The 27,015-nt window shown below is 49.3% G+C and overlaps 1 protein-coding gene across 3 annotated transcripts in view; it reads left to right on the forward strand.

The window, feature by feature from the left end:
• ACTL6B (actin like 6B) overlaps positions 1-27,015 on the forward strand; it is an 88,520-nt gene that overhangs the window by 45,268 nt on the left and 16,237 nt on the right. Inside the window, exons 1-8 of one of the 3 annotated variants that reach the window (XM_063950441.1) lie at positions 17,550-17,640; positions 21,870-21,946; positions 23,209-23,371; positions 25,101-25,201; positions 25,617-25,714; positions 26,241-26,335; positions 26,418-26,524; positions 26,836-26,925. In XM_063950441.1, coding sequence (XP_063806511.1) covers positions 17,616-17,640; positions 21,870-21,946; positions 23,209-23,371; positions 25,101-25,201; positions 25,617-25,714; positions 26,241-26,335; positions 26,418-26,524; positions 26,836-26,925 — 756 coding nt within the window. In that variant the 5' untranslated portion in view covers positions 17,550-17,615. Of the gene's footprint in view, positions 1-17,549; positions 17,641-21,869; positions 21,947-23,208; positions 23,372-25,100; positions 25,202-25,616; positions 25,715-26,240; positions 26,336-26,417; positions 26,525-26,835; positions 26,926-27,015 lie in introns of those variants that run through there. The other 2 variants (XM_063950442.1, XM_063950440.1) reach the window with 2 other exon arrangements.

Genomic DNA, 27,015 nt, shown 5'->3' on the forward strand with positions numbered 1-27,015 from the left:
AACCCTCCCCTTTTCCCAAAGGGCTGTACTTTCCTTCCAGCTAGGTCCACCCCTCACAAGATGTTTAACTCATTCCTTTCCTATGCTGTCAATTCTCTCTCCTAAACATCCTAGTGACATTTGGTGGACCCGTTCATTCCAAGTAAAGCATTCGTTACCTCTAAACCCAATAAATAAAGACACGAAGACTTGAATTTGGCAGAAAAATTGCTAGCTATTTATTTGACCCTAACCATAGCAAACCTGTAAATGAAAACTTTGTTAAGATGCCGATACAGCCGGCATATGGTGGCAGCAAAAAGAACGGCTCTACTAACCTAAATTAACCGTAAAATACTAAAAATTCGAAACCATCCTAATTTTACTACAACTATCAAAAACCGGTAATAGGTGACAACTCCACCCCCACAGTAACTACCCACCGCTCCTGGGTGCCCTGCCGCTGCCTTCCCGGACGGGTGGTCAAGCGGCCAATAAGTCGATGGAGGTGAGTGCACCTAAACCAAATCAAACTGTAAATCACTACAGCTTACCATACAACCACCAACTGCCGTTCTTTTCCGCCAACAGCGAAAGACTCCTTCCCAGAGTCTTCGCACCGCCACCATAACCTCACCCTAACTCCAGCAACCCTAGGAACAGATCCTCCAGGAAAAAACATCATCCCCTCATTGGATAGATGCACACCATCAGGCCGAAGAAGGTGACTTTGTCTCTGACTGAATCCTAGGGTGGCGAACCACTTGGCCTCCGTGGGACAACCCACTTCGCCACCGCCCCATTCGCCTTCTGCCTGGCCTCCTCAATTTCGCGACCGTCCGTTACGCCTTGCCAACTCAACCTTGGCACATCAAGGAGAACACCAATATACAAGTGGTCCATTCTCCTTCTGCGTGGCCTCCTCAATTTCGCGACCGTCCGCCACCTTGCCAACTCAACCTTGGCACCATCAAGAAGAAACACCAATATACAAGTGGTCCATTCCCCTTCTGCGTGGCCTCCTCAATTTCGCGACCGTCCGCCACACCTTGCCAACTCAACCTTGGCACCATCAAGGAGAACACCAATATACTATTGGTCCATTGCTGCGGCCAAACTTGCCAGATCCTGTATCATGGCCCACCGTATCTCCAAATAAGTCCTCTTCCCCAGGTCGTTGCCACCTAAATGGACAACCAACACCCTAGGGCTAACATGCTTGCTGGCAGGCCCGGCGCTACCCGCTCAGCGAAGGGATGCAGTGCAGGGAGGCGCTGGGACGGATAGGCGCTCCCCCTGCTCTGCATTCCTTCCCTGCTGCGCCGTCCTGTCCCCCCTGCTGCTGCCAGTGCTGTGTCTGTCACTGTATGACAGGCACTGGCAGCGGGCAACTGCAGCATGAAAAGCCTCCGCCCTCCCCTCACCTGTGCTGTGTGACAGCGCCGAGAACGGGACAGAAGGGGGCGGAGCTACACGGTACGGAAGGGGCGTGGCTAAACGGGTCAGAAGGGGCGGAGCTATACGGACCAGGCTGCTGTACAGAGGGAGACTGGCTTAGGTAAGTGGAGGGTGAGAGAGAAGTGTGTGTGTGTGTGTGTATATGGTGGGTGTGTATGTGTGTGTATATATGTGTGAATTGTGTGTGTGTGTATGTGTGAGGTATGTCTGTGCGCACGCTTTATTGACGCTACTACTGGGGGGCATTACGTATAACGACGCTACTACTGGGGGGGCATTACATGTAAGAACGCTACTACTACTGGGGGGGCATTACGTATAAGGACGCTACTACTACTGTGGGGGGCATTACGTATAAGGACGCTATTACTACAGGGGTGCACTACGTATAAGGACGCTACTACTACTGGGGGGGCATTACGTATAAGGACGCTACTACTTCTAGGGGGGAATTACGTATAAGGACGCTTCTACTACTGGGGGGTATTACGTATAAGGACGCGTCTACTACTGGGGGTGCACTACGTATAAGGACGCTACTACTACTGGGGGCATTATGTATAAGGATGCTACTACTACTGGGGGGGCATTATGTATAAGGACACTACTACTACTACGGGGGGGCATTATGTATAAGGATGCTACTACTACTGGGGGGCATTATGTATAAGGATGCTACTACTACTGGGGGGGCATTATGTATAAGGACACTACTACTACGGGGGGGGCATTATGTATAAGGATGCTACTACTACTGGGGGGATTATGTGTAAGGATGCTACTACTACTGGGGGGGCATTATGTATAAGGACACTACTACTACTGGGGGGCATTATGTATAAGGACACTACTACTACTGGGGGGCATTATGTATAAGGACGCTACTACTACTGGGGGGGCATTATGTATAAGGACACTACTACTACTGGGGGGCATTATGTATAAGGACGCTACTACTATGGGTGGGGCATTACGTATAAGATTAATAAGATTGTGCTACATTGTGGCGTAATTTTAAATGGGGGTACTATTGTGTGGCCATCCCCCTTACTTGTGAGACCACACCCCTTTTCCCGACGCGCGCCAAAGGAATATGGGAGGGCGCAAATTTATAGTTTGCAGGGGGGCGCCGAACACCCTAGCACCGGCCCTGCTTGCTGGCCTGACTCACTAGTCTACTTCTCCACTCCGTCCACATCATCCCTTGCCAACCAAGCCAACGAACTTCTCGAGCCCTAGGAAACATCTGTGCCCCCTGCGAGGCCAACACTGGGCGGCCCAATACACATAAGAGTGGCCAACCACCAAAATAGGCAAATCATCTTCCAACCAACCTGATCATCTATACCATTGTTTAATTTACTGCATTAACCTGAAGGATCTGCCAAAAAGAAAAATTTTTGCTGTCGTATATTGCAGCAGTCTCAGCCTAGCCGATCTGCACGAGCAATCAGCCATTTTGAAGCCTAATATGAACACACAAATGGGAAAGATGAAAATAACAAAGGGGGGAGGGGGGGGGGAGAAGGGGTAAAACATGTAATAACTCAGCTGGAGGTGAAAGCATAAAGACCTGCTGAGGGACTCTGATTAGAACAGATTAGCCAAATTGTGGATTAGAATTCAGTCCGTCAAGTCAGGCAAAAAATTTCAAAATAACTCCAGACCCCCGCTGCCGGCTCATGCCAGCAACGGCGAGTAGCTAATCCCTGAGTAGGATAAAAAGGGGAAGACAAACAAACGCACAACACCATAACGTACTGAACTGTAATAACATGATTAAACGACTGGAATTGACACACAAGTACGCGCGAGCTAACATCTCATGCAACGGAGCGCATATACTGTCTGTAACTTGACGACTTCCATCGCCCCACCGCCTGGATCTCAGCCATGTAAAATCCCGTCGCCGCAGCCGACGTCGCAGCCCCTATGCGGAAGGAATGCGTCCCGAACGCAGCGGGTGGAAGGCCCAAGCTCGCAAGACAGCAGCCCAGCATCCCATGAAATAGATACTTCGTCACCGGCAGCCCGTCATAGTGCAGCGGCCATGACCCCCGACCGTCGGGCCGTACTGCCTCATATTGCACCGCCAATCTCACTGGGCACATGCTCTCCTCAAGAGCCGGAACCAAGGTGACCCATTGACCTCTCCCCACTTGGTCCGTCTTAGAGCATCGCAATCTGCAAAGCAGGGACTTCTCACCCACCACCACGTCCCCGACCAGCATGCGCGAATCTGCTCGCTTAGAAGGCGCTACCAGTTCCGAAACCCTAAAAGCCCCGTGGCAAGCCATTGAGCACGCCAACCTGAAGAACAACCGCAATTCAAAACATGGACAACGCGACACCTCTAACCGCCCTGATGGCCTCCAGCAACAAGGCCGCATTAATGGGCCTCCTCCTGTCAGGCGGCGTCGGCGCGACTCGCGCCCCTCCTTTCATCGCCTTCAACAGAATCCCGCCCTTAGCCACGTCGGGGATGCCCTTTATTCCGCTGAAAAACGAAATCCTGGCCAAGTACCGGGATACCACCGCTCTGGACCTACCCGAAACCTACAGCTGCCAAATAAAAGAAAGCATCCTCCGATACCTGCTCTTACCTTGCTGAATTCGTCCTTAAACAAACTCCTCCTACTCGCTCCAAGCTTGCGGCTTAAGCGTGGCTGGCGCGACTGACCGCAACGCAAGACCCTCCAATCCGTCCCGATCACCTCCCAACATAACCCGGGAAACTGAAACACCATGTTCGTCGGCCTCCGGTGCCAACAAACAAAAAAAACTTTCCCACTGCCCTCGTGACAGAGCGTCGGCAATTCCGTTCTCCAGCCCCGGCACCTGTTGCGCGCGGAACCACACGCTCCGACGTAGGCATGTCTACAGCAACTGTCCCAGCACCCGCAGCATGACAGCGACTTCGCCCCCTTGTTATTTATCGCATGCGCCAACGCCCAGATTGTCACATCTAAACAAGATGCTGCGAGGAGCCAGCCGTTCGCCCCAAACCTCCAGCGCCCCCATAATGGGGAAAAACCCCAGAAGCCAAAGGTCCCTGGTTACGCCTTCGCGATGCCGTCCACGAAGCCGCGCACCAAGATCCCTCCCGATAACATCCGTATACAGAGGCCCCAGCCGCGTCGGTGAACAACTGCATCCTAGCGCTGACCACCGTTGGAGCCTGCCATATGCACACCCCGCTGAGATCCTCCAGGAATGAGGCCCATATTGCTCCAACCCCTTTAATCTCGGAGGATCATCGCACGAAATGATGTGGTCTGGCACACCCCGCAGTCGCCCTTTTCAGCTTCCGGCAGTGTGATCGTACGCGACCCTTCGAACCGGCCCATAGCTTCGAGGAGCTTCACCACCTTGTCCCGATGCAGCCGACCCGATCCTGCCGCTGTGTCGAAATCGATCCTCAAAAGGACAAACAGGAGGACGGTCCCTCAGTTTTCTCCTCATCCACTGAAACGCCGAAGTGTAGAAAAACAGGGCTCGGATGCTGACCAGCAAGTCGCCGCACCGTGCTGAATGTGCCGCCCCGCACACAGGAAGTCATTGAGGTAATGGGCGACCCCATGACCCTTGGCGAAGACTCCACGAACCAGTGTAGAAACGTGCTAAACCGTTCGAAAAACGAGCATGAAACGGAACACCCCCTCGGCAAACTGTTGCCGATGAAATACCCCGCTCTGATCCGAAACCCCATAAAAACGGAATGAGTTCGGATGTAATGGCAGCAACCGAAAAGCGGACTCAACCTCAATCTTAGCCATGAGTTGAGTGCTCCAGTCCCGTAACTGCGGACCAGCGCCAATGCCTCGTCAAACGACTGATAAACCACCGAACCATGATCCGGCGGCCTCAAGTCATTGACCGCAGTCCCCGATGGGTAAGAAAGATGTTGAATAAGCCGAAAAGCGCCCGGAGTCTTCTTCGGAACCGCCCCCACTGGAGAGATGACCTCCGTATCCACTGGGCCCGAACCGACACCTCGCTCGCAACAGGCACGCGAAAACAAAACTAAAACCGGAAAACAGAAATTTTGCATCCGCCCTCTTTGGATACCAATTTAACCCCTTGCCCATCGTTTCTAAAGCAATTGGCGTTGGAGCTCTGTGGAGCGCTCCCGCCCGCGGCCTGCCTGGGATAAGTTTGCTTACCCCGGGTACCTTGACGACTGCCTTTGAAGCAGGAGGAGCTGGATTTGGCCGATCCGCCGTCCACGCCTTACCCTTGGGCGGACGACCCTGCGCGGTGGTGCCCGTCCGCCCCTGGCTTCCGGGGCTCCTCCGTCTGCTGCGAAGCCCGAGTGACTTTGAGCCAGACCTAGACGTCCTTGAACCCAAAGTCCATGACCCGCTAACCATCCTGCTTCTACCTACGCCATTCCGATCCCGAAGAAGTGCGCTGCAAGTCATGTATGAGAAGCATGTACCGAATCACGTTCCTGTGCTCGACCGGCCTATCTTCCAGGTAGCACGCCGTGAAGACCCAAAACCGGCCAGCCAGTTATCGAAGGTACGGAAGGCCTCGGCCCCGATGTCCCTCTTTGCAGCCGCCGATCTATACTCCTTCTTCGCTTCCTTCGTACAGACGAACACATGTACGAAGTCCCACTACGAATCTTCCTACGGCCGCTATCCCGCAGGCCCCGCATCACTGCAGTGTAGTCGCAGCGCACCCACCCGTGCAAATCGCTGCGTTTCTTGGCCCTGCGAGCATCCTCCCTAATCCGCTTACGCCTCTTCGAGCTCCCAGCTGCCCCGCCGCCCTTTTGGCGAATTTAGTTGCCTGATTCTTCGCCCTAGTCGCGCTACTGACTTCGGACGCCTGCGACGACAGAGCAGAGGAAAAGGAGGAAGAGGAAAAGTTGCGAGAACTGGGACTCGTGGATGAGCCCGCTACCGACTGTAACACCTCACCTGAACCCGTCGACTGCACCGACACGGAATCCTCCGGCGTGGCAGAACCGACGTCTTCTTACCCGTACTCCACCATCTCCACTTCGCCGCGATCCCCTGCAGGAGAGAAAAAGGGGGGCGAAAGACACAGGAAAACAACTGCGGCGCCTGCCGAGCCACTCGTGAGGGGGTTGTCCCCGCAGCGCGTCCCTGCCCGTCCTGTTACGGACAGTGTTCCAGGTCTGCGGCGGCCTCTCCGAGCTCCCTGCAGGCGTGGCAATTCGCCGCGCCGCTGAAGCTGACCGTCTTCCGGACCCGCCTTCCATCGCGGCCGCGTCGGAGCTTGCCGCTACCCCCGGTGATGCAGCCGCAGCCAGCAGCCGTAATGCCGCGCCCACCTTGGCCAGAGCTAACGCCAGAGTTCCGGAGGGGCCCTTACTGGCCCGAACCACGGCGCCGGCTCCCCGGTGCCCCCAGCCGGGGCCCCCGCGCGCCTACCCGCATGACGCCCGACGGCGTCACCCGGGGGCCGACGTCTGCCGACCCGTCTGCCTTGGCGGGAAAAAAGGGGGAGGGGGCGCCCGTCTCTACCGAGGGACTGGCCGTCGGCGCCAACGCTGCTGTCGCTCTCCGAACACCCCGCAGATCGGAGCCAACTCCGCCCGCTAGGAGGGACCTGCGGTGAGGCCGGTTAGCGCCCGCAGCAGCCCCGCGGCCCCCCCACCCCTTCCCTGCCCCCCCCTCTCCCGCGAGCCACTGGCATCTGGCTCCAGGGGAGCGAGTTGGGGAGACAGAGAGACGTGCGGCGCTGCTGCGCGCGCAAACGGCGCCGCCTGCCGTGATTACGACTCCTGGTGCCTCTAACCCCCCGTGTTCCCCCTGGTCGTCCCTCCCTGCAGAGCCCTGCTTATACTCTTCTGAGGGAACCACCCTCGTACCTCTCCTCCCCCCCCCTGCCCCCCGCCGGACTCCGGCTGCAGGGGAGCAAGCTGGGGAGACCGTGAGGCTGGCGACGCCGCTGCGCGCCCCCGTGCGCGCACGGCGACGCCGGAAGCGAGCGTGGGTGCGCGCGCACCTCGTGCACGCGTCCCACTGCTTCCCGGCCGGCCGCATCCCCCTGCAGATCCGCCGCGCGAGGCCCAGTGACAGACCTCGCGCGGCTAGCAGCCGACTCCGTCCTGGCCCCGCCATCCTGTACAGTGCCCAGGGAGCTGCACATGAGCCCCGTGTGGCTCCACGGACGGGCGCCCACAGCGGCGCGCATGCGGTCGCCCGCGGTCGCCCGCGGTCACCCGCCACTAATCACCCGCCGCGCTCGGAGGTGGGGGCAGCCGCCCTTCCACCTCCGGGCGGCCGGGACGCACCGCTGGCCCACCCCGCTGCCCAAGCCCCTCCGGCAAAGCCGGCCTGGAACTCAGCAACAAGCTGACCCGGGCTGCCGCACCTCGGCCCCGCTCGAGCCCGTGGAGGCCAGCCGAACTGTAGAGTCAAAAAGGGAGGGGGGGGGGAATGCAGAGGAGGGGACCAAAGTTAATGAGCCCCAGGGGAAACACAGTAGAAGTTGGTAAGCCTGCTATGCAGCACTCACCCACTCAAGGCAATTTCACCAACAAGAGAGAGACAAGATGTCTATCCTTCCCTATATATACTAGCCCTCCCCTTTTCCCAAAGGGCTGTACTTTCCTTCCAGCTAGGTCCACCCCTCACAAGATGTTTAACTCATTCCTTTCCTATGCTGTCAATTCTCTCTCCGTATTATTATACAGAGCGGTGTGACCGGTATCTGTGTGACCTGTATCAGCGCATACTCACTGTTATTATACAGTGCGGTGTGACCGGTATCAGGGTATACTCAGTATTATTATACAGAGCGGTGTGATCGGTATCAGCGTATACTCAGTGTTATTATACAGAGCGGTGTGACCGGTATCAGGGTATACTCAGTATTATTATACAGAGCGGTGTGATCGGTATCAGCGTATACTCAGTGTTATTATACAGAGCGGTGTGACCGGTATCAGCGTATACTCAGTATTATTATACAGAGCGGTGTGACCGGTATCAGCGTATACTCAGTATTATTATACAGTGCGGTGTGACCGGTATCAGCGTATACTCAGTATTATTATACAGAGTGGTGTGACCGGTATCAGCGTATACTCAGTGTTATTATACAGAGCGGTGTGACCGGTATCAGCGTATACTCAGTATTATTATACAGAGCGGTGTGACCGGTATCAGCGTATACTCAGTATTATTATACAGAGCGGTGTGATCGGTATCAGCGTATACTCAGTGTTATTATACAGTGCGGTGAGACCGGTATCAGCGTATACTCAGTATTATTATACAGAGCGGTGTGATCGGTATCAGCGTATACTCAGTGTTATTATACAGAGCGGTGTGACCGGTATCAGCGTATACTCAGTATTATTATACAGAGCGGTATGACCGGTATCAGCGTATACTCAGTATTATTATACAGAGCGGTGTGATCGGTATCAGCGTATACTCAGTGTTATTATACAGTGCGGTGTGACCGGTATCAGCGTATACTCAGTGTTATTATACAGAGCGGTGTGACCGGTATCAGCGTATACTCAGTGTTATTATACAGAGCGGTGTGACCGGTATCAGTGTATACTTAGTATTATTATACAGAGCGGTGTGTCCGGTATCAGCGTATACTCAGTATTATTATACAGAGCGGTGTGACCGGTATCAGCGTATACTCAGTGTTATTATACAGAGCAGTGTGACCGGTATCAGCGTATACTCAGTGTTATTATACAGAGCGGTGTGATCGGTATCAGCGTATACTCAGTGTTATTATACAGAGCGGTGTGACCGGTATCAGCGTATACTCAGTATTATTATACAGAGCGGTATGACCGGTATCAGTGTATACTCAGTATTATTATACAGAGCGGTGTGACCGGTATCAGCGTATACTCAGTATTATTATACAGAGCGGTGTGACCGGTATCAGCGTATACTCAGTGTTATTATACAGAGCGGTGTGACCGGTATCAGCGTATACTCAGTGTTATTATACAGAGTGGTGTGACCGGTATCAGCGTATACTCAGTATTATTATACAGAGCGGTGTGACCGGTATCAGCGTATACTCAGTGTTATTATACAGAGCGGTGTGACCGGTATCAGCGTATACTCAGTATTATTATACAGAGCGGTGTGACCGGTATCAGCGTATACTCAGTATTATTATACAGAGCGGTGTGACCGGTATCAGCGTATACTCAGTATTATTATACAGAGCGGTGTGACCGGTATCAGCATATACTCAGTGTTATTATACAGAGCGGTGTGACCGGTATCAGCGTATACTCAGTATTATTATACAGAGCGGTGTGACCGGTATCAGCGTATACTCAGTATTATCATACAGTGCGGTGTGACCGGTATCAGCGTATACTCAGTATTATCATACAGAGCGGTGTGACCGGTATCAGCGTATACTCAGTATTATTATACAGAGCGGTGTGACCGGTATCAGCGTATACTCAGTATTATTATACAGTGCGGTGTGACCGGTATCAGCGTATACTCAGTATTATCATACAGAGCGGTGTGACCGGTATCAGCGTATACTCAGTATTATTATACAGAGTGGTGTGACCGGTATCAGCGTATACTCAGTGTTACTATACAGAGCGGTGTAACCGGTATCTGCGTATACTCAGTATTATTATACAGAGCGGTGTGACCGGTATCAGCGTATACTCAGTATTATTATACAGAGCGGTGTGACCGGTATCAGCGTATACTCAGTATTATTATACAGAGCGGTGTGACCGGTATCAGTGTATACTCAGTGTTATTATACAGAGCGGTGTGACCGGTATCAGCGTATACTCAGTATTATTATACAGAGCGGTGTGACCGGTATCAGCGTATACTCAGTATTATTATACAGAGCGGTGTGACCGGTATCAGTGTATACTTAGTATTATTATACAGAGCGGTGTGTCCGGTATCAGCGTATACTCAGTATTATTATACAGAGCGGTGTGACCGGTATCAGCGTATACTCAGTGTTATTATACAGAGCAGTGTGACCGGTATCAGCGTATACTCAGTGTTATTATACAGAGCGGTGTGATCGGTATCAGCGTATACTCAGTGTTATTATACAGAGCGGTGTGACCGGTATCAGCGTATACTCAGTATTATTATACAGAGCGGTATGACCGGTATCAGTGTATACTCAGTATTATTATACAGAGCGGTGTGACCGGTATCAGCGTATACTCAGTATTATTATACAGAGCGGTGTGACCGGTATCAGCGTATACTCAGTGTTATTATACAGAGCGGTGTGACCGGTATCAGCGTATACTCAGTGTTATTATACAGAGTGGTGTGACCGGTATCAGCGTATACTCAGTATTATTATACAGAGCGGTGTGACCGGTATCAGCGTATACTCAGTGTTATTATACAGAGCGGTGTGACCGGTATCAGCGTATACTCAGTATTATTATACAGAGCGGTGTGACCGGTATCAGCGTATACTCAGTATTATTATACAGAGCGGTGTGACCGGTATCAGCGTATACTCAGTATTATTATACAGAGCGGTGTGACCGGTATCAGCATATACTCAGTGTTATTATACAGAGCGGTGTGACCGGTATCAGCGTATACTCAGTATTATTATACAGAGCGGTGTGACCGGTATCAGCGTATACTCAGTATTATTATACAGTGCGGTGTGACCGGTATCAGCGTATACTCAGTATTATCATACAGAGCGGTGGGACCGGTATCAGCGTATACTCAGTATTATTATACAGAGCGGTGTGACCGGTATCAGCGTATACTCAGTATTATTATACAGTGCGGTGTGACCGGTATCAGCGTATACTCAGTATTATCATACAGAGCGGTGTGACCGGTATCAGCGTATACTCAGTATTATTATACAGAGCGGTGTGACCGGTATCAGCGTATACTCAGTGTTACTATACAGAGCGGTGTAACCGGTATCTGCGTATACTCAGTATTATTATACAGAGCGGTGTGACCGGTATCAGCGTATACTCAGTATTATTATACAGAGCGGTGTGACCGGTATCAGCGTATACTCAGTATTATTATACAGAGCGGTGTGACCGGTATCAGTGTATACTCAGTGTTATTATACAGTGCCGTGTGACCGGTATCAGCGTCTACTCAGTGTTATTATACAGAGCGGTGTGACCAGTATCAGCGTATACTCAGTATTATTTTACAGTGCGGTGTGACCAGTATCAGCGTATACTCGGTATTATTATACAAAGCAGTGTGACCGGTATCAGCGTATACTCAGTATTATTATACAGAGCGGTGTGACCGGTATCAGCGTATACTCAGTATTATTATACAGAGCGGTGTGACCGGTATCAGCGTATACTCAGTATTATTATACAGAGCGGTGTGACCGGTATCAGCGTATACTCAGTGTTATTATACAGAGCGGTGTGACCGGTATCAGCGTATACTCAGTGTTATTATACAGAGCGGTGTGATCGGTATCAGCGTATACTCAGTGTTATTATACAGAGCGGTGTGACCGGTATCAGCGCATACTCAGTATTATTATACAGAGCGGTGTGACCTGTATCAGCGTATACTCAGTGTTATTATACAGTGACCGGCATCAGCGTATACTCAGTATTATTATACAGAGCGGTGTGACTGGTATCAGCGTATACTCAGTATTACTATACAGAGCGGTGTGACTGGTATCAGCGTATACTCAGTATTATTATACAGAGCGGTGTGACCGGTATCAGCATATACTCAGTATTACTATACAGAGCGGTGTGACCGGTATCAGCGTATACTCAGTATTACTATACAGAGCGGTGTGACCGGTATCAGCGTATACTCAGTGTTATTATACAGTGCGGTGTGACCGGTATCAGCGTATACTCAGTATTATTATACAGAGCGGTGTGACCGGAATCTGCGTATACTCAGTATTACTATACAGAGCGGTGTGACCGGTATCAGCGTATACTCAGTGTTATTATACAGAGCGGTGTGACCGGTATCAGCGTATACTCAGTGTTATTATACAGAGCGGTCTGACCGGTATCAGCGTATACTCAGTATTATTATACAGAGCGGTGTGACCGGTATCAGTGTATACTCAGTATTATTATACAGAGAGGTGTGACCGGTATCAGCGTATACTCAGTATTATTATACAGAGCGGTGTGACCGGTATCAGCGTATACTCAGTGTTATTATACAGTGCAGTGTGACCGGTATCAGCGTATACTCAGTGTTATTATACAGTGCAGTGTGACCGGTATCAGCGTATACTCAGTATTATTATACAGAGCGGTGTGACCGGTATCAGCGTATACTCATTATTATTATACAGAGTGGTGTGACCGGTATCAGCGTATACTCAGTATTATTATACAGAGCGGTGTGACCAGTATCAGCGTATACTCAGTGTTATTATACAGTGCAGTGTGACCGGTATCAGCGTATACTCAGTATTATTATACAGAGCGGTGTGACCGGTATCAGCGTATACTCATTATTATTATACAGAGCGGTGTGACCGGTATCAGCGTATACTCAGTGTTATTATACAGTGCAGTGTGACCGGTATCAGCGTATACTCAGTATTATTATACAGTGCGGTGTGACCGGTATCAGCGTATACTCAGTGTTATTATACAGAGCGGTGTGACCGGTATCAGCGTATACTCAGTATTATTATACAGAGCGGTGTGACCGGTATCAGCGTATACTCAGTATTATTATACAGAGCGGTGTGACCGGTATCAGCGTATACTCAGTGTTATTATACAGAGCGGTGTGACCGGTATCAGCGTATACTCAGTATTATTATACAGAGCGGTGTGACCGGTATCAGCGTATACTCAGTATTATTATACAGAGCGGTGTGACCGGTATCAGTGTACACTCAGTGTTATTATACAGAGCGGTGTGACCGGTATCAGCGTATACTCAGTGTTATTATACAGAGCGGTGTGACCGGTATCAGCGTATACTCAGTATTACTATACAGAGCGTTGTGACCGGTATCAGCGTATACTCAGTGTTATTATACAGAGCGGTGTGACTGGTATCAGCGTATACTCAGTATTACTATACAGAGCGTTGTGACCGGTATCAGCGTATACTCAGTGTTATTATACAGAGCGGTGTGACCGGTATCAGCGTATACTCAGTGTTATTATACAGTGCAGTGTGACTGGTATCAGCGTATACTCAGTGTTATTATACAAAGCGGTGTGACCGGTATCAGCGTATACTCAGTATTATTATACAGAGCGGTGTGACCGGTATCAGCGTATACTCAGTATTATTATACAGAGCGGTGTGACCGGTATCAGCGTATACTCAGTGTTATTATACAGAGCGGTGTGACCGGTATCAGCGTATACTCAGTATTATTATACAGAGCGGTGTGACCGGTATCAGCGTATACTCAGTATTATTATACAGAGAGGTGTGACCGGTATCAGCGTATACTCAGTATTATTATACAGAGCGGTGTGACCGGTATCAGCGTATACTCAGTATTATTATACAGAGCGGTGTGACCGGTATCAGCGTATACTCAGTATTATTATACAGAGCGGTGTGACCGGCATCAGCGTATACTCAGTATTATTATACAGAGCGGTGTGACCGGTATCAGCGTATACTCAGTGTTATTATACAGAGCGGTGAGACCGGTATCAGCGTATACTCAGTATTATTATACAGAGCGGTTTGACCGGTATCAGCGTATACTCAGTATTATTATACAGAGCGGTGTGACCGGTATCAGCGTATACTCAGTGTTATTATACAGTGCGGTGTGACCGGTATCAGCGTATACTCAGTATTATTATACAAAGCGGTGTGACTGGTATCAGCGTATACTCAGTATTATTATACAGAGCGGTGTGACCGGTATCAGCGTATACTCAGTATTATTATACAGAGCGGTGTGACCGGTATCAGCGTATACTCAGTATTATTATACAGTGCGGTGTGACCGGTATCAGCGTATACTCAGTGTTATTATACAGTGCAGTGTGACCGATATCAGGGTATACTCAGTATTATTATACAGTGCGGTGTGACCGGTATCAGCGTATACTCAGTGTTATTATACAGAGCGGTGTGACCGGTATCAGCGTATACTCAGTATTATTATACAGAGCGGTGTGACCGGTATCAGCGTATACTCAGTGTTATTATACAGAGCGGTGTGACCGGTATCAGCATATACTCAGTGTTATTATACAGAGCGGTGTGACCGGTATCAGCGTATACTCAGTATTATTATACAGAGCGGTGTGACCGGTATCAGTGTATACTCAGTATTATTATACAGAGCGGTGTGACCGGTATCAGCGTATACTCAGTATTATTATACAGAGCGGTGTGACCGGTATCAGCGTATACTCAGTGTTATTATACAGAGCGGTGTGACCGGTATCAGCATATACTCAGTGTTATTATACAGAGCGGTGTGACCGGTATCAGCGTATACTCAGTATTATTATACAGTGCGGTGTGACCGGTATCAGCGTATACTCAGTATTATCATACAGAGCGGTGTGACCGGTATCAGCGTATACTCAGTATTATTATACAGAGCGGTGTGACCGGTATCAGCGTATACTCAGTATTATTATACAGTGCGGTGTGACCGGTATCAGCGTATACTCAGTATTATCATACAGAGCGGTGTGACCGGTATCAGCGTATACTCAGTATTATTATACAGAGCGGTGTAACCGGTATCTGCGTATACACAGTATTATTATACAGAGCGGTGTGACCGGTATCAGCGTATACTCAGTGTTATTATACAGAGCGGTGTAACCGGTATCTGCGTATACACAGTATTATTATACAGAGCGGTGTGACCGGTATCAGCGTATACTCAGTGTTATTATACAGAGCGGTGTAACCGGTATCTGCGTATACACAGTATTATTATACAGAGCGGTGTGACCGGTATCAGCGTATACTCAGTGTTATTATACAGAGCGGTGTGACCGGTATCAGTGTATACTCAGTGTTATTATACAGTGCAGTGTGACCGGTATCAGCGTCTACTCAGTGTTATTATACAGAGCGGTGTGACCAGTATCAGCGTATACTCAGTATTATTTTTACAGTGCGGTGTGACCAGTATCAGCGTATACTCAGTATTATTATACAAAGCAGTGTGACCGGTATCAGCGTATACTCAGTGTTATTATACAGAGCGGTGTGACCGGTATCAGCGTACAGTCAGTATTATTATACAGAGCGGTGTGACCGGTATCAGCGTATACTCAGTATTATTATACAGAGCGGTGTGACCGGTATCAGCGTATACTCAGTGTTATTATACAGAGCGGTGTGACCGGTATCAGCGTATACTCAGTATTATTATACAGAGCGGTGTGACCGGTGTCAGCGTATACTCAGTGTTATTATACAGAGCGGTGTGATCGGTATCAGCGTATACTCAGTGTTATTATACAGAGCGGTGTGACCGGTATCAGCGCATACTCAGTATTATTATACAGAGCGGTGTGACCGGTATCAGCGTATACTCAGTGTTATTATACAGTGACCGGCATCAGCGTATACTCAGTATTATTATACAGAGCGGTGTGACTGGTATCAGCGTATACTCAGTATTACTATACAGAGCGGTGTGACTGGTATCAGCGTATACTCAGTATTACTATACAGAGCGGTGTGACCGGTATCAGCGTATACTCAGTATTACTATACAGAGCGGTGTGACCGGTATCAGCGTATACTCAGTGTTATTATACAGTGCGGTGTGACCGGTATCAGCGTATACTCAGTATTATTATACAGAGCGGTGTGACCGGAATCTGCGTATACTCAGTATTACTATACAGAGCGGTGTGACCGGTATCAGCGTATACTCAGTGTTATTATACAGAGCGGTGTGACCGGTATCAGCGTATACTCAGTATTATTATACAGTGCGGTGTGACCGGTATCAGCGTATACTCAGTATTATTATACAGAGCGGTGTGACCGGTATCAACGTATACTCAGTATTATTATACAGTGCGGTGTGACCGGCATCCGCGTATACTCAGTATTATTATACAGAGCGGGGTGACCGGTATCAGCGTATACTCAGTGTTATTATACAGAGCGGGGTGACCGGTATCAGCGTATACTCAGTATTATTATACAGAGCGGTGTGATCGGTATCAGCGTATACTCAGTGTTATTATACAGAGCAGTGTGACCGGTATCAGCGTATACTCAGTATTATTATACAGAGCGGTATGACCGGTATCAGCGTATACTCAGTATTATTATACAGAGCGGTGTGACCAGTATCAGCGTATACTCAGTATTATTATACAGAGCGGTGTGACCGGTATCAGCGTATACTCAGTATTATTATACAGAGCGGTGTGACCGGTATCAGCGTATACTCAGTGTTATTATACAGTGACCGGCATCAGCGTATACTCAGTATTATTATACAGAGCGGTGTGACCGGTATCAGCGTATACTCAGTGTTATTATACAGAGCGGTGTGACCGGTATCAGCGCATACTCAGTATTATTATACAGAGCGGTGTGACCGGTATCAGCGTATACTCAGTGTTATTATACAGTGACCGGCATCAGCGTATACTCAGTATTATTATACAGAGCGGTGTGACCGGTATCAGCGTATACTCAGTGTTATTATACAGAGCGGTGTGACCGGTATCAGCGTATACTCAGTATTATTATACAGAGGGGTGTGACCGGTATCAGCGTATACTCAGTGTTATTATACAGAGCGGTGTGACTGGTATCAGCGTATACTCAGTATTATTATACAGAGCGGTGTGACCGGTATCAGCGTATACTCAGTATTATTATACAGAGCGGTGTGACGGGTATCAGCGTATACTCAGTATTATTATACAGAGCGGTGTGACCGGTATCAGAGTATACTCAGTATTATTATACAAAGCAGCCTTACCATTATTAGGGCATACTCAGTATCACTGTATAGTGCAGTGTGATCGGCATTAGTACATAATTGGGCATCCGTCCCTTTAAGAGCCTCTGTAATGTTATTGGTGAATGTTAGCTGATACAATGTATCTTTGAGTGATGTGAGCATTATCCAATGAGAACACGTCTGTGTGAGATTTTTGTGCTGCGATTGGCTGATGGCTAGAAGTGAGGCCAGGCTGGCTGTATGTGCCCCCAGTATACAGTCAGTGTGTCCTCAGGTGTACGGACAGGATGAGTGGAGGAGTGTATGGGGGAGGTAATTGCTGCACTGCATCCTCTGCTGTTCCCTCTCTGCATGCTGTCACCTCTCCATGTCATGCAGTCATTACCCTGCACACTGCCCAAATACTGCACACATCACATATACCTGCCTGATGCTTACACTGTACCCTCTGTTATGTCTGCTGTGGCCACTACCCCTCATCCATCCCCCACTACTCACTATTATACCTGTCCCTATTGCACCTCATCCATCCGCCACTGCTCACTATTATACCTGTCCCCACTACACCTCATCCATCCCCCACTACTCACTATTATACCTGTCCCCACTACACCTCATCCATCCCCCACTGCTCACTATTATACCTGTCCCCACTACACCTCATCCATCCCCCACTACTCACTATTATACCTGTCCCTATTGCACCTCATCCATCCCCCACTGCTCACTATTATACCTGTCCCCACTACACCTCATCTGTCCCCCCACTACTCACTATTATACCTGTCCCTATTGCACCTCATCCATCCCCCACTACTCACTATTATACCTGTCCCCACTACACCTCATCCATCCCCCACTACTCACTATTATACCTGTCCCCACTACACCTCATCCATCTCCCCACTACTCACTATTATACCTGTCCCCACTACACCTCATCCATCCCCCACTGCTCACTATTATACCTGTCCCCACTACACCTCATCCATCCCCCACTACTCACTATTATACCTGTCCCTATTGCACCTCATCCATCCCCCACTACTCACTATTATACCTGTACCCACTACACCTCATCCATCCCCACACTACTCACTATTATACCTGTCCCCACTACACCTCATCCATCCCCCACTGCTCACTATTATACCTGTCCCCACTACACCTCATCCATCCCCCACTGCTCACTAATATACCTGTCCCCACTACACCTCATCCATCCCCCACTACTCACTATTATACCTGTCCCCACTACACCTCATCCATCCCCCCACTACTCACTATTATACCTGTCCCCACTACACCTCATCCATCCCCCCACTACTCACTATTATACCTGTCCCCACTACACCTCATCCATCCCCGCACTACTCACTATTATACCTGTCCCTAATACACCTTATCCATCCCCCCTACTCATTATTATACCTGTCCCCACTACACCTCATCTATCCCCCACTGCTCACTATTATACCTGTCCCCACTACACCTCATCCATCCCCGCACTACTCACTATTATACCTGTCCCTAATACACCTCATCCATCCCCCCTACTCATTATTATACCTGTCCCCACTACACCTCATCCATTCCCCCACTGCTCACTATTATACCTGTCTCCACTACACCTCATCCATTCCCCCACTGCTCACTATTATACCTGTCTCCACTACACCTCATCCATCCCCGCACTACTCACTATTATACCTGTCCCTAATACACCTTATCCATCCCCCCTACTCATTATTATACCTGTCCCCACTACACCTCATCCATTCCCCCACTGCTCACTATTATACCTGTCTCCACTACACCTCATCCATTCCCCCACTGCTCACTATTATACCTGTCCCCACGACACCTCATCCATCCCCCCCTACTCACTATTATACCTGTCCCCACGACACCTCATCCATCTCCCACTACTCACTATTATACCTGTCCCCACTACACCTCATCCATCCCCCACTACTCACTATTATACCTGTCCCCACTACACCTCATCCATCCCCACACTACTCACTATTATACCTGTCCCTAATACACCTTATCCACCCCCCACTACTCACTATTATACCTGTCCCACCTACACCTCATTCATCCCCCACTACTCACTATTATACCTGTCCCCACTAACCTCATCCATTCCCCCACTACTCACTATTATACCTGTCCCCACTACACCTCATCCATCCCCCACTGCTCACTATTATACCTGTCCCCACTACACCTCATCCATTCCCCCACTACTCACTATTATACCTGTCCCCACTACACCTCATCCATCCCCCACTACTCACTATTATACCTGTCCCTATTGCACCTCATCCATCCCCCACTACTCACTATTATACCTGTCCCCACTACACCTCATCCATCCCCCACTGCTCACTATTATACCTGTCCCTAATACACCTTATCCATCCCCCACTACTCACTATTATACCTGTCCCCACTACACCTCATCCATCTCCCACTACTCACTATTATACCTGTCCCCACTACACCTCATCCATCCCCCACTACTCACTATTATACCTGTCCCCACTACACCTCATCCATCCCCACACTACTCACTATTATACCTGTCCCTAATACACCTTATCCATCCCCCACTACTCACTATTATACCTGTCCCCACTACACCTCATCCATCCCCCACTGCTCACTATTATACCTGTCCCCACTACACCTCATCCATCCCCCACTGCTCACTATTATACCTGTCCCCACTACACCTCATCTATACCCCCACTGCTCACTATTATACTTGTCCCCACGACACCTCATCCATCCCCCCCTACTCACTATTATACCTGTCCCCACGACACCTCATCCATCTCCCACTACTCACTATTATACCTGTCCCCACTACACCTCATCCTTCCCCCACTACTCACTATTATACCTGTCCCCACTACACCTCATCCATCTCCCACTACTCACTATTATACCTGTCCCCACTACACCTCATCCATCTCCCCCTACTCACTATTATACCTGTCCCCACGACACCTCATCCATCTCCCACTACTCACTATTATACCTGTCCCCACTACACCTCATCCTTCCCCACTACTCACTATTATACCTGTCCCCACTACACCTCATCCATCCCCCACTGCTCACTATTATACCTGTCCCCACTACACCTCATCCATCCCCCACTGCTCACTATTATACCTGTCTCCACTACACCTCATCCATTCTCCCACTACTCACTATTATACCTGTCCCCACTACACCTCATCCATCCCCCACTACTCACTATTATACCTGTACCCACTACACCTCATCCATCCCCACACTACTCACTATTATACCTGTCCCTAATACACCTTATCCACCCCCACTACTCACTATTATACCTGTCCCCACTACACCTCATTCATCCCCCACTACTCACTATTATACCTGTCCCCACGACACCTCATCCTTCCCCCACTACTCACTATTATACCTGTCCCCACTACACCTCATCCATCCCCCACTGCTCACTATTATACCTGTCCCCACTACACCTCATCCATCCCCCACTGCTCACTATTATACCTGTCCCCACTACACCTCATCTATCCCCCCACTGCTCACTATTATACTTGTCCCCACGACACCTCATCCATCCCCCCCTACTCACTATTATACCTTTCCCCACGACACCTCATCCATCTCCCACTACTCACTATTATACCTGTCCCCACTACACCTCATCCTTCCCCCACTACTCACTATTATACATGTCCCCACTACACCTCATCCATCCAAGCACTACTCACTATTATACCTGTCCCTAACACACCTTATCCATCCCCCACTACTCACTATTATACCTGTCCCCACTACACCTCATCCATCCCCGCACTACTCACTATTATACCTGTCCCTAACACACCTTATCCATCCCCCACTACTCACTATTATACCTGTCCCCACGACACCTCATCCATCTCCCACTACTCACTATTATACCTGTCCCCACTACACCTCATCCTTCCCCCACTACTCACTATTATACCTGTCCCCACTACACCTCATCCATCCCCCACTACTCACTATTATACCTGTCCCCGCTGCACCTCATCCATCCCCCACTGCTCACTATTATACCTGTCCCCACTACACCTCATCCTTCCCCCACTACTCACTATTATACCTGTCCCCACTACACTTCATCCATACCCCCAATACTCACTATTATACCTGTCCCCACTACACCTCATCCATCCCCCACTACTCACTATTATACCTGTCCCCACTACACCTCATCCATCCCCCACTACTCACTATTATACCTGTCCCTATTGCACCTCATCCATCCCCCACTACTCACTATTATACCTGTCCCCACTACCCCTCATCCATCCCCCACTACTCACTATTATACCTGTCCCCACTACACCTCATCCATCCCCCACTACTCACTATTATACCTGTCCTCGCTGCACCTCATCCATTTCACTACTGCTCATTTTTGTTCGTCCCATCCATACGTCATCTATATTATCCCATTGAACCTATCTCTGTCCATCTTCTCCTAGATGAGGTTGGGGCTCTTGTATTTGATATTGGATCATATTCAGTCCGTGCTGGTTATGCTGGTGAAGACTGTCCCAAGGTACTTTCTGCGCTGATTCATGTTTTACACCTTGCCCAGTGTTCCTCTCATATATCCTCCTTTCTCTATTACTATCTGTCCACCTGTCACCTCTCTCTCACACTGTACCGCTATATACTTGTAATGCAGAATATGCACTAACGCAGTGCATTTCCACATACTCCAGACTTTGTGCCTCAAGTGATACATCTACCTTCTGTCCTCCATTATGCAATCACCTGGTACACGTGTGGGTGGTACACATGTGCGCCCAAGATGGTTGCCTCTGTAATAACATTGTTTCTCTACTGCAGGTGTGAGTACTTTGAGATATTTTGTTGAATATCACAGTTTAAATAAACATTATTATTATTATTATTATTATTATTATGTATGCATCCATCCTCTTCTACTACTACTGCATCATTTATGTGTCTGTCATATTTCACCTCTACTGCATCATGTGTGCACCTTCAATCTCCTACCTGTAAGCCATCACCTATCTGTCCATTTTCTTCTACCTGTAGGCCGTCGCGCATTTCTCCATCTTCTACCCGTAAACTATCACCTGTAAATCCATCATCATCTTCTGTCTGTAAGCCATCACAAATCTGTCCATCATCTTCTACCGCTTCTACATCATGTGTGTGTCTGTCATATTTCACCTCTACTGTATCACGTGCGCACCCTCCATCTCCTACCTGTTAGCTATCACGTATCTGAACCGTTTTCTTCTACCTTTAGGCCGTCACACATCTGTCCATCATCTTCTACCCATAAGCTATCACCTGTCCATCCATCATCTTCTGTCTGTAAGCTATCGCGTGTCCATCCATCATCTTTTACCTGTAAGCCATCACGTGTCCATCTATCATGTTCTACCTGTAAGCCATCATTCATCAGTCCATCATCTTCTAACTGTAGGCCATCACATATATATCATCTTCTACCTATAAACTATCACGTGTCCATCTGTTATCTTCTTCCTGTATGCCATGACATATCTGTCCATCAGCTTCTACTTGTAAGCCATCACGTATCTGTCCATTATCTTCTGCCTGTAAGCAGTCACATATCTATCCATCATCTTCTACCTGGAAGCTATCTCGTGTCCATCCATCATCTTCTACTTGTAAGCCATCATGTATCTGTCCATCATCTTCTACCTTTAAGCCATCACTTTTCCGTCCATCATCTTCCCATCACCTTGTTCGTGTGCTCCATCATTGTGCACCTTCTCAGTCTTGCGTTCTGTCTCATATGATTCTCTTTTTCCCCATCAGGCTGACTTCCCAACCACCCTCAGCGTTTTTTCTCCTGATGATTCTCTGTCCTCCGATCTGGAAAAGGACCGCAAGCTGAGTCGGGTGTATTACATAGACACAACCTGCCTACATGTCCCACGACCACTTACCGAAGTCACCTCCCCCCTGAAGAATGGCATGAGTGAGACTGATGTGCCGACTCTCAGCCAAGCTGTGTCTGTTGTGTGCCAGATCTCTGCCCACCATATGCCATCCTGTGCTTTACAGCTACGCTGCAACCATTACCCATAATCCTTCATTGTCATTGGTGAGAGCATCCACTGAGTGTAGTGTGTGACACCTTTGTTCATTTCATTTTGGCCCAGAGATGGGGCATCTTGAGAATATGCAGTATGGGATAGGGAAGCTTACCTGAAGCTTTGCCCTTTCAGCTCATCGGGCTTAACTGCCACCCAGAGGTGGCCACAGGTAACTGCAGTCATGTGTTTCGGTGCAACAGTGGTCTCTTATAGAACCTAAGTAGGATAGAATTATTGACTGTGTTTATAGAAGAACCTCCAAGCTTGCTACAGCTAGATTGACATCTGACCATATAGGAGAATTGCTGAGATCAGCTGACTGCAACTTTTTAATTCCTCCCATACCTCCTGCCACTCCTACTGAGAGCGATCATTCTTACATACAACGATCCATCCTGGCTGATTAGAGGTCTGACTGAGTATTAAAGTATATAATGTATATAATGCCTACATCAGCCTTGGCAGTTTTATAATATGAAGTCCTCCTTTCTCTGTGCCACTCATCAGATGCCATTTGGGTTATAATAGGTCATTATTTTTCATATAGACCATTTGTAACCGATGTTCGTAGCCTGGAATGGTAAGGGTTGCAGTTTTAGGAAGCATTCACTACTCCTTCTAACTGCAAATTATATTTGGGTACTACACAGTTACCTATACCGCTATCATAGTCCCACCTGTGTAGGCTTCAGTCCCTGAATCTCCTTAAGTGGACCCTCACTGTTTTACGTTTCCTTACAGATCCAACAGCTAATGAAAATGATCTGTTTGTGGCTTAGCGTCCTTGGGCAACGTTATACATAGAGGCTTTGTTTAATGACCTAAGACACATATTGAGCCAAGAACCACACAAGAGATGCTTAAAAGCTCCCCATATCGTCCCTATAGGGATCTTACATCTCCACCTAGAAGCTACCTGGTCTAGACAAGGTTCAATCTCCGACTGTTGTTTTGGTGGTTCCCTGGCCTGGCGGTGCATAATGTTTCTGATGATTGTATAGGGAAGGGAATATCCATGGTCTACAACAATGTTTGAATGCTTGTAGCAAAGAGGTTCTGTGGTTCCACTTCCCACCATACACCAACATCCCAGAGAGGGATTAATAAGAAACTAAGCCATAATGTTGCCTTTTACACCACTTCTATTTAGTCACATTCTCCTGGAGATTGCAGTTGTCAGAAAAACAGGGACCAAAGCAGCTCATGCAAACCTTCTGCTGGTACCTCCTGGCCTTGCAGGGACATCTGTATGGAATCCATCACAGAGCATTACCCAACCAGTCTACCACCACATAATGATTCTGTGACATGTCTTTACCATCCTTCCTTGCTGTGCCCCAAACCCGTTGGGGCAGTCATTGTATCCCACCACCATGAGATAGCCCTGTGGGTGGCGCTGTTAGGTTGTATTCCTGGAGCCCCCATTGCTTATAGTAATCTCTACTACAGAAGCGACAGGAAACCCCCCTCCCATGCACCATGTCCAGTCGGTTATACCAAGGGATGGGTAGATCTTTGCATCTTTCTGTGCTCCACTTCCATGTGCCCTCATATTACCTCCCATGTTGGTGACCCCATCTCTTCTCACCTGTGTTTCTCCATATTTAACAGTTGAAGATTGGGATTCCTTCCAAGCAATTCTTGACCACACGTTCAACAAGCACCTGAAGTCTGACCCAGCCTTACACCCCATCCTCATGTCAGAGGCACCCGTGAGTTACAGCTCCCTTCTGTCTGTCACCCTGCAGGGGGAGGGACAGGCTCATACCTCCCTTCTGTCTGTGTCACCCTGCAGGGGGAGGGACAGGCTCATACCTCCCTTCTGTCTGTGTCACCCTGCAGGGGGAGGGACAGACTCATAGCTCCCTTCTGTCTGTGTCACCCTGCAGGGGGGGGGGGGGGGGGGCCAGGCTCATAGCTCCCTTCTGTCTGTGTCACCCTGCAGGGGGAGGGGCAGGCTCATAGCTCCCTTGTCTTTGTCACCCTGCAGGGGGAGGCTCATAGCTCCTTTCTGTCTGTGTCACCCTGCAGGGGGAGGGGCCAGCTCACAGCTCCCTTCTGTCTGTGTCACTGATGTCACCCTGCAGGGGGAGTGACTCACGTCTTTGCTCCCTTTATGTCTTTCAGTGGAACGCCAGAGCAAAGCGGGAGAAGCTGACAGAATTGATGTTTGAACATTACAATATCCCGGCGTTCTTCCTCTGTAAGACAGCTGTGCTCACTGCGTATCTTTCCGGATTGTGATAGTGTGCCGGGCTGGACAGGGAGACTGGTGTTCTGGGGTGTATGGGGCGGTGGCGGTGTATGGGGCGGTGGCATGCTGGGGTGTATGGGGCGGTGGCATGCTGGGGTGTATGGGGCGGTGGCGGTGTATGGGGCGGTGGCATGCTGGGGTGTATGGGGCGGTGGCATGCTGGGGTGTATGGGGCGGTGGCATGCTGGGGTGTATAGGGCGGTGGCGGTGTATGGGGCGGTGGCATGCTGGGGTGTATGGGGCGGTGGCATGCTGGGGTGTATGGGGCGCTGGTTTGCTCGAGTCAGTGGTGTGATAGTGTGCTGGGATGTATAGGGCGATGATGGGCTCCGCAGGGCGATGACATACCAGTGTTTATAAGGAGAGGGCGTGCCTGGGTGATGGCGTGCCAGGGTGTACCGGGGTGTATGGGGCAATATTGTGCTGGAGTCTATGGGTGGTTAGTGCAATGCACTGCAGTTTGCTCAGGAGTTTCCTTAACCCTTTGTTCTCTGGAGTTTTGCTAATGGACGATCTACAGGTTTAGTATTAGACAGCGGAGCCACCCACACTACTGCCCTCCCAGTGCATGATGGGTACGTCCTGCAGCAAGGTAAGTAATGCCACCGCGGTTCCTCAGGACTCCCACCTACCTCTCACCTACCTGGTATTTATAGCCTGCCTCTGTCCTCTAGGTATAGTGAAATCCCCCCTGGCTGGAGACTTCATCACTATGCAGTGCAGGGAACTATTCCAAGAGATGGGGGTGGAAATCGTTCCTCCATATATGATCGCATCAAAGGTGAGCAGCAAGGGCCGGGAGTAGTGTCAGCATCTGGCCACTAGGGGCTCTCTTCTGTCGGGGAGTCCGGGTGACAGCGACATAATACGTGGCAGCTCCCAATCTTCTTCCTTATTCTTCCATTCCCTCCCAGTGTGATGTGATGATAATTCAGATGTAATAAATGTCTCCTCTGACTGCCTGTGATTAATCTCCCTTCTATTGCTGGTGGGTGGGCGATTACTACTGATATAGATATTCTTATGGGTAGGTAAAATAGAATTACCTGGTTACAAGGGGCACTTACCGCCTCTCTGCTCTTTATCCCCCAGGAGCCCGTGCGGGAGGGGTCGCCCCCAAACTGGAGGAGGAAAGACAAACTACCGGCGGTCACCAAATCCTGGCAGAATTACATGAGTAATGTGAGCCGCTTTGTGTACGGTGTGCGCCAGGCTGTGTGGTGCTATAGTCCTGGTTGGTGTGTATTAGTTGTGGTAGATTGTGTCCACTAG

This window comes from Pseudophryne corroboree (genome assembly GCF_028390025.1).
Source record: "Pseudophryne corroboree isolate aPseCor3 chromosome 6 unlocalized genomic scaffold, aPseCor3.hap2 SUPER_6_unloc_4, whole genome shotgun sequence".
NCBI lineage: Eukaryota > Metazoa > Chordata > Amphibia > Anura > Myobatrachidae > Pseudophryne > Pseudophryne corroboree.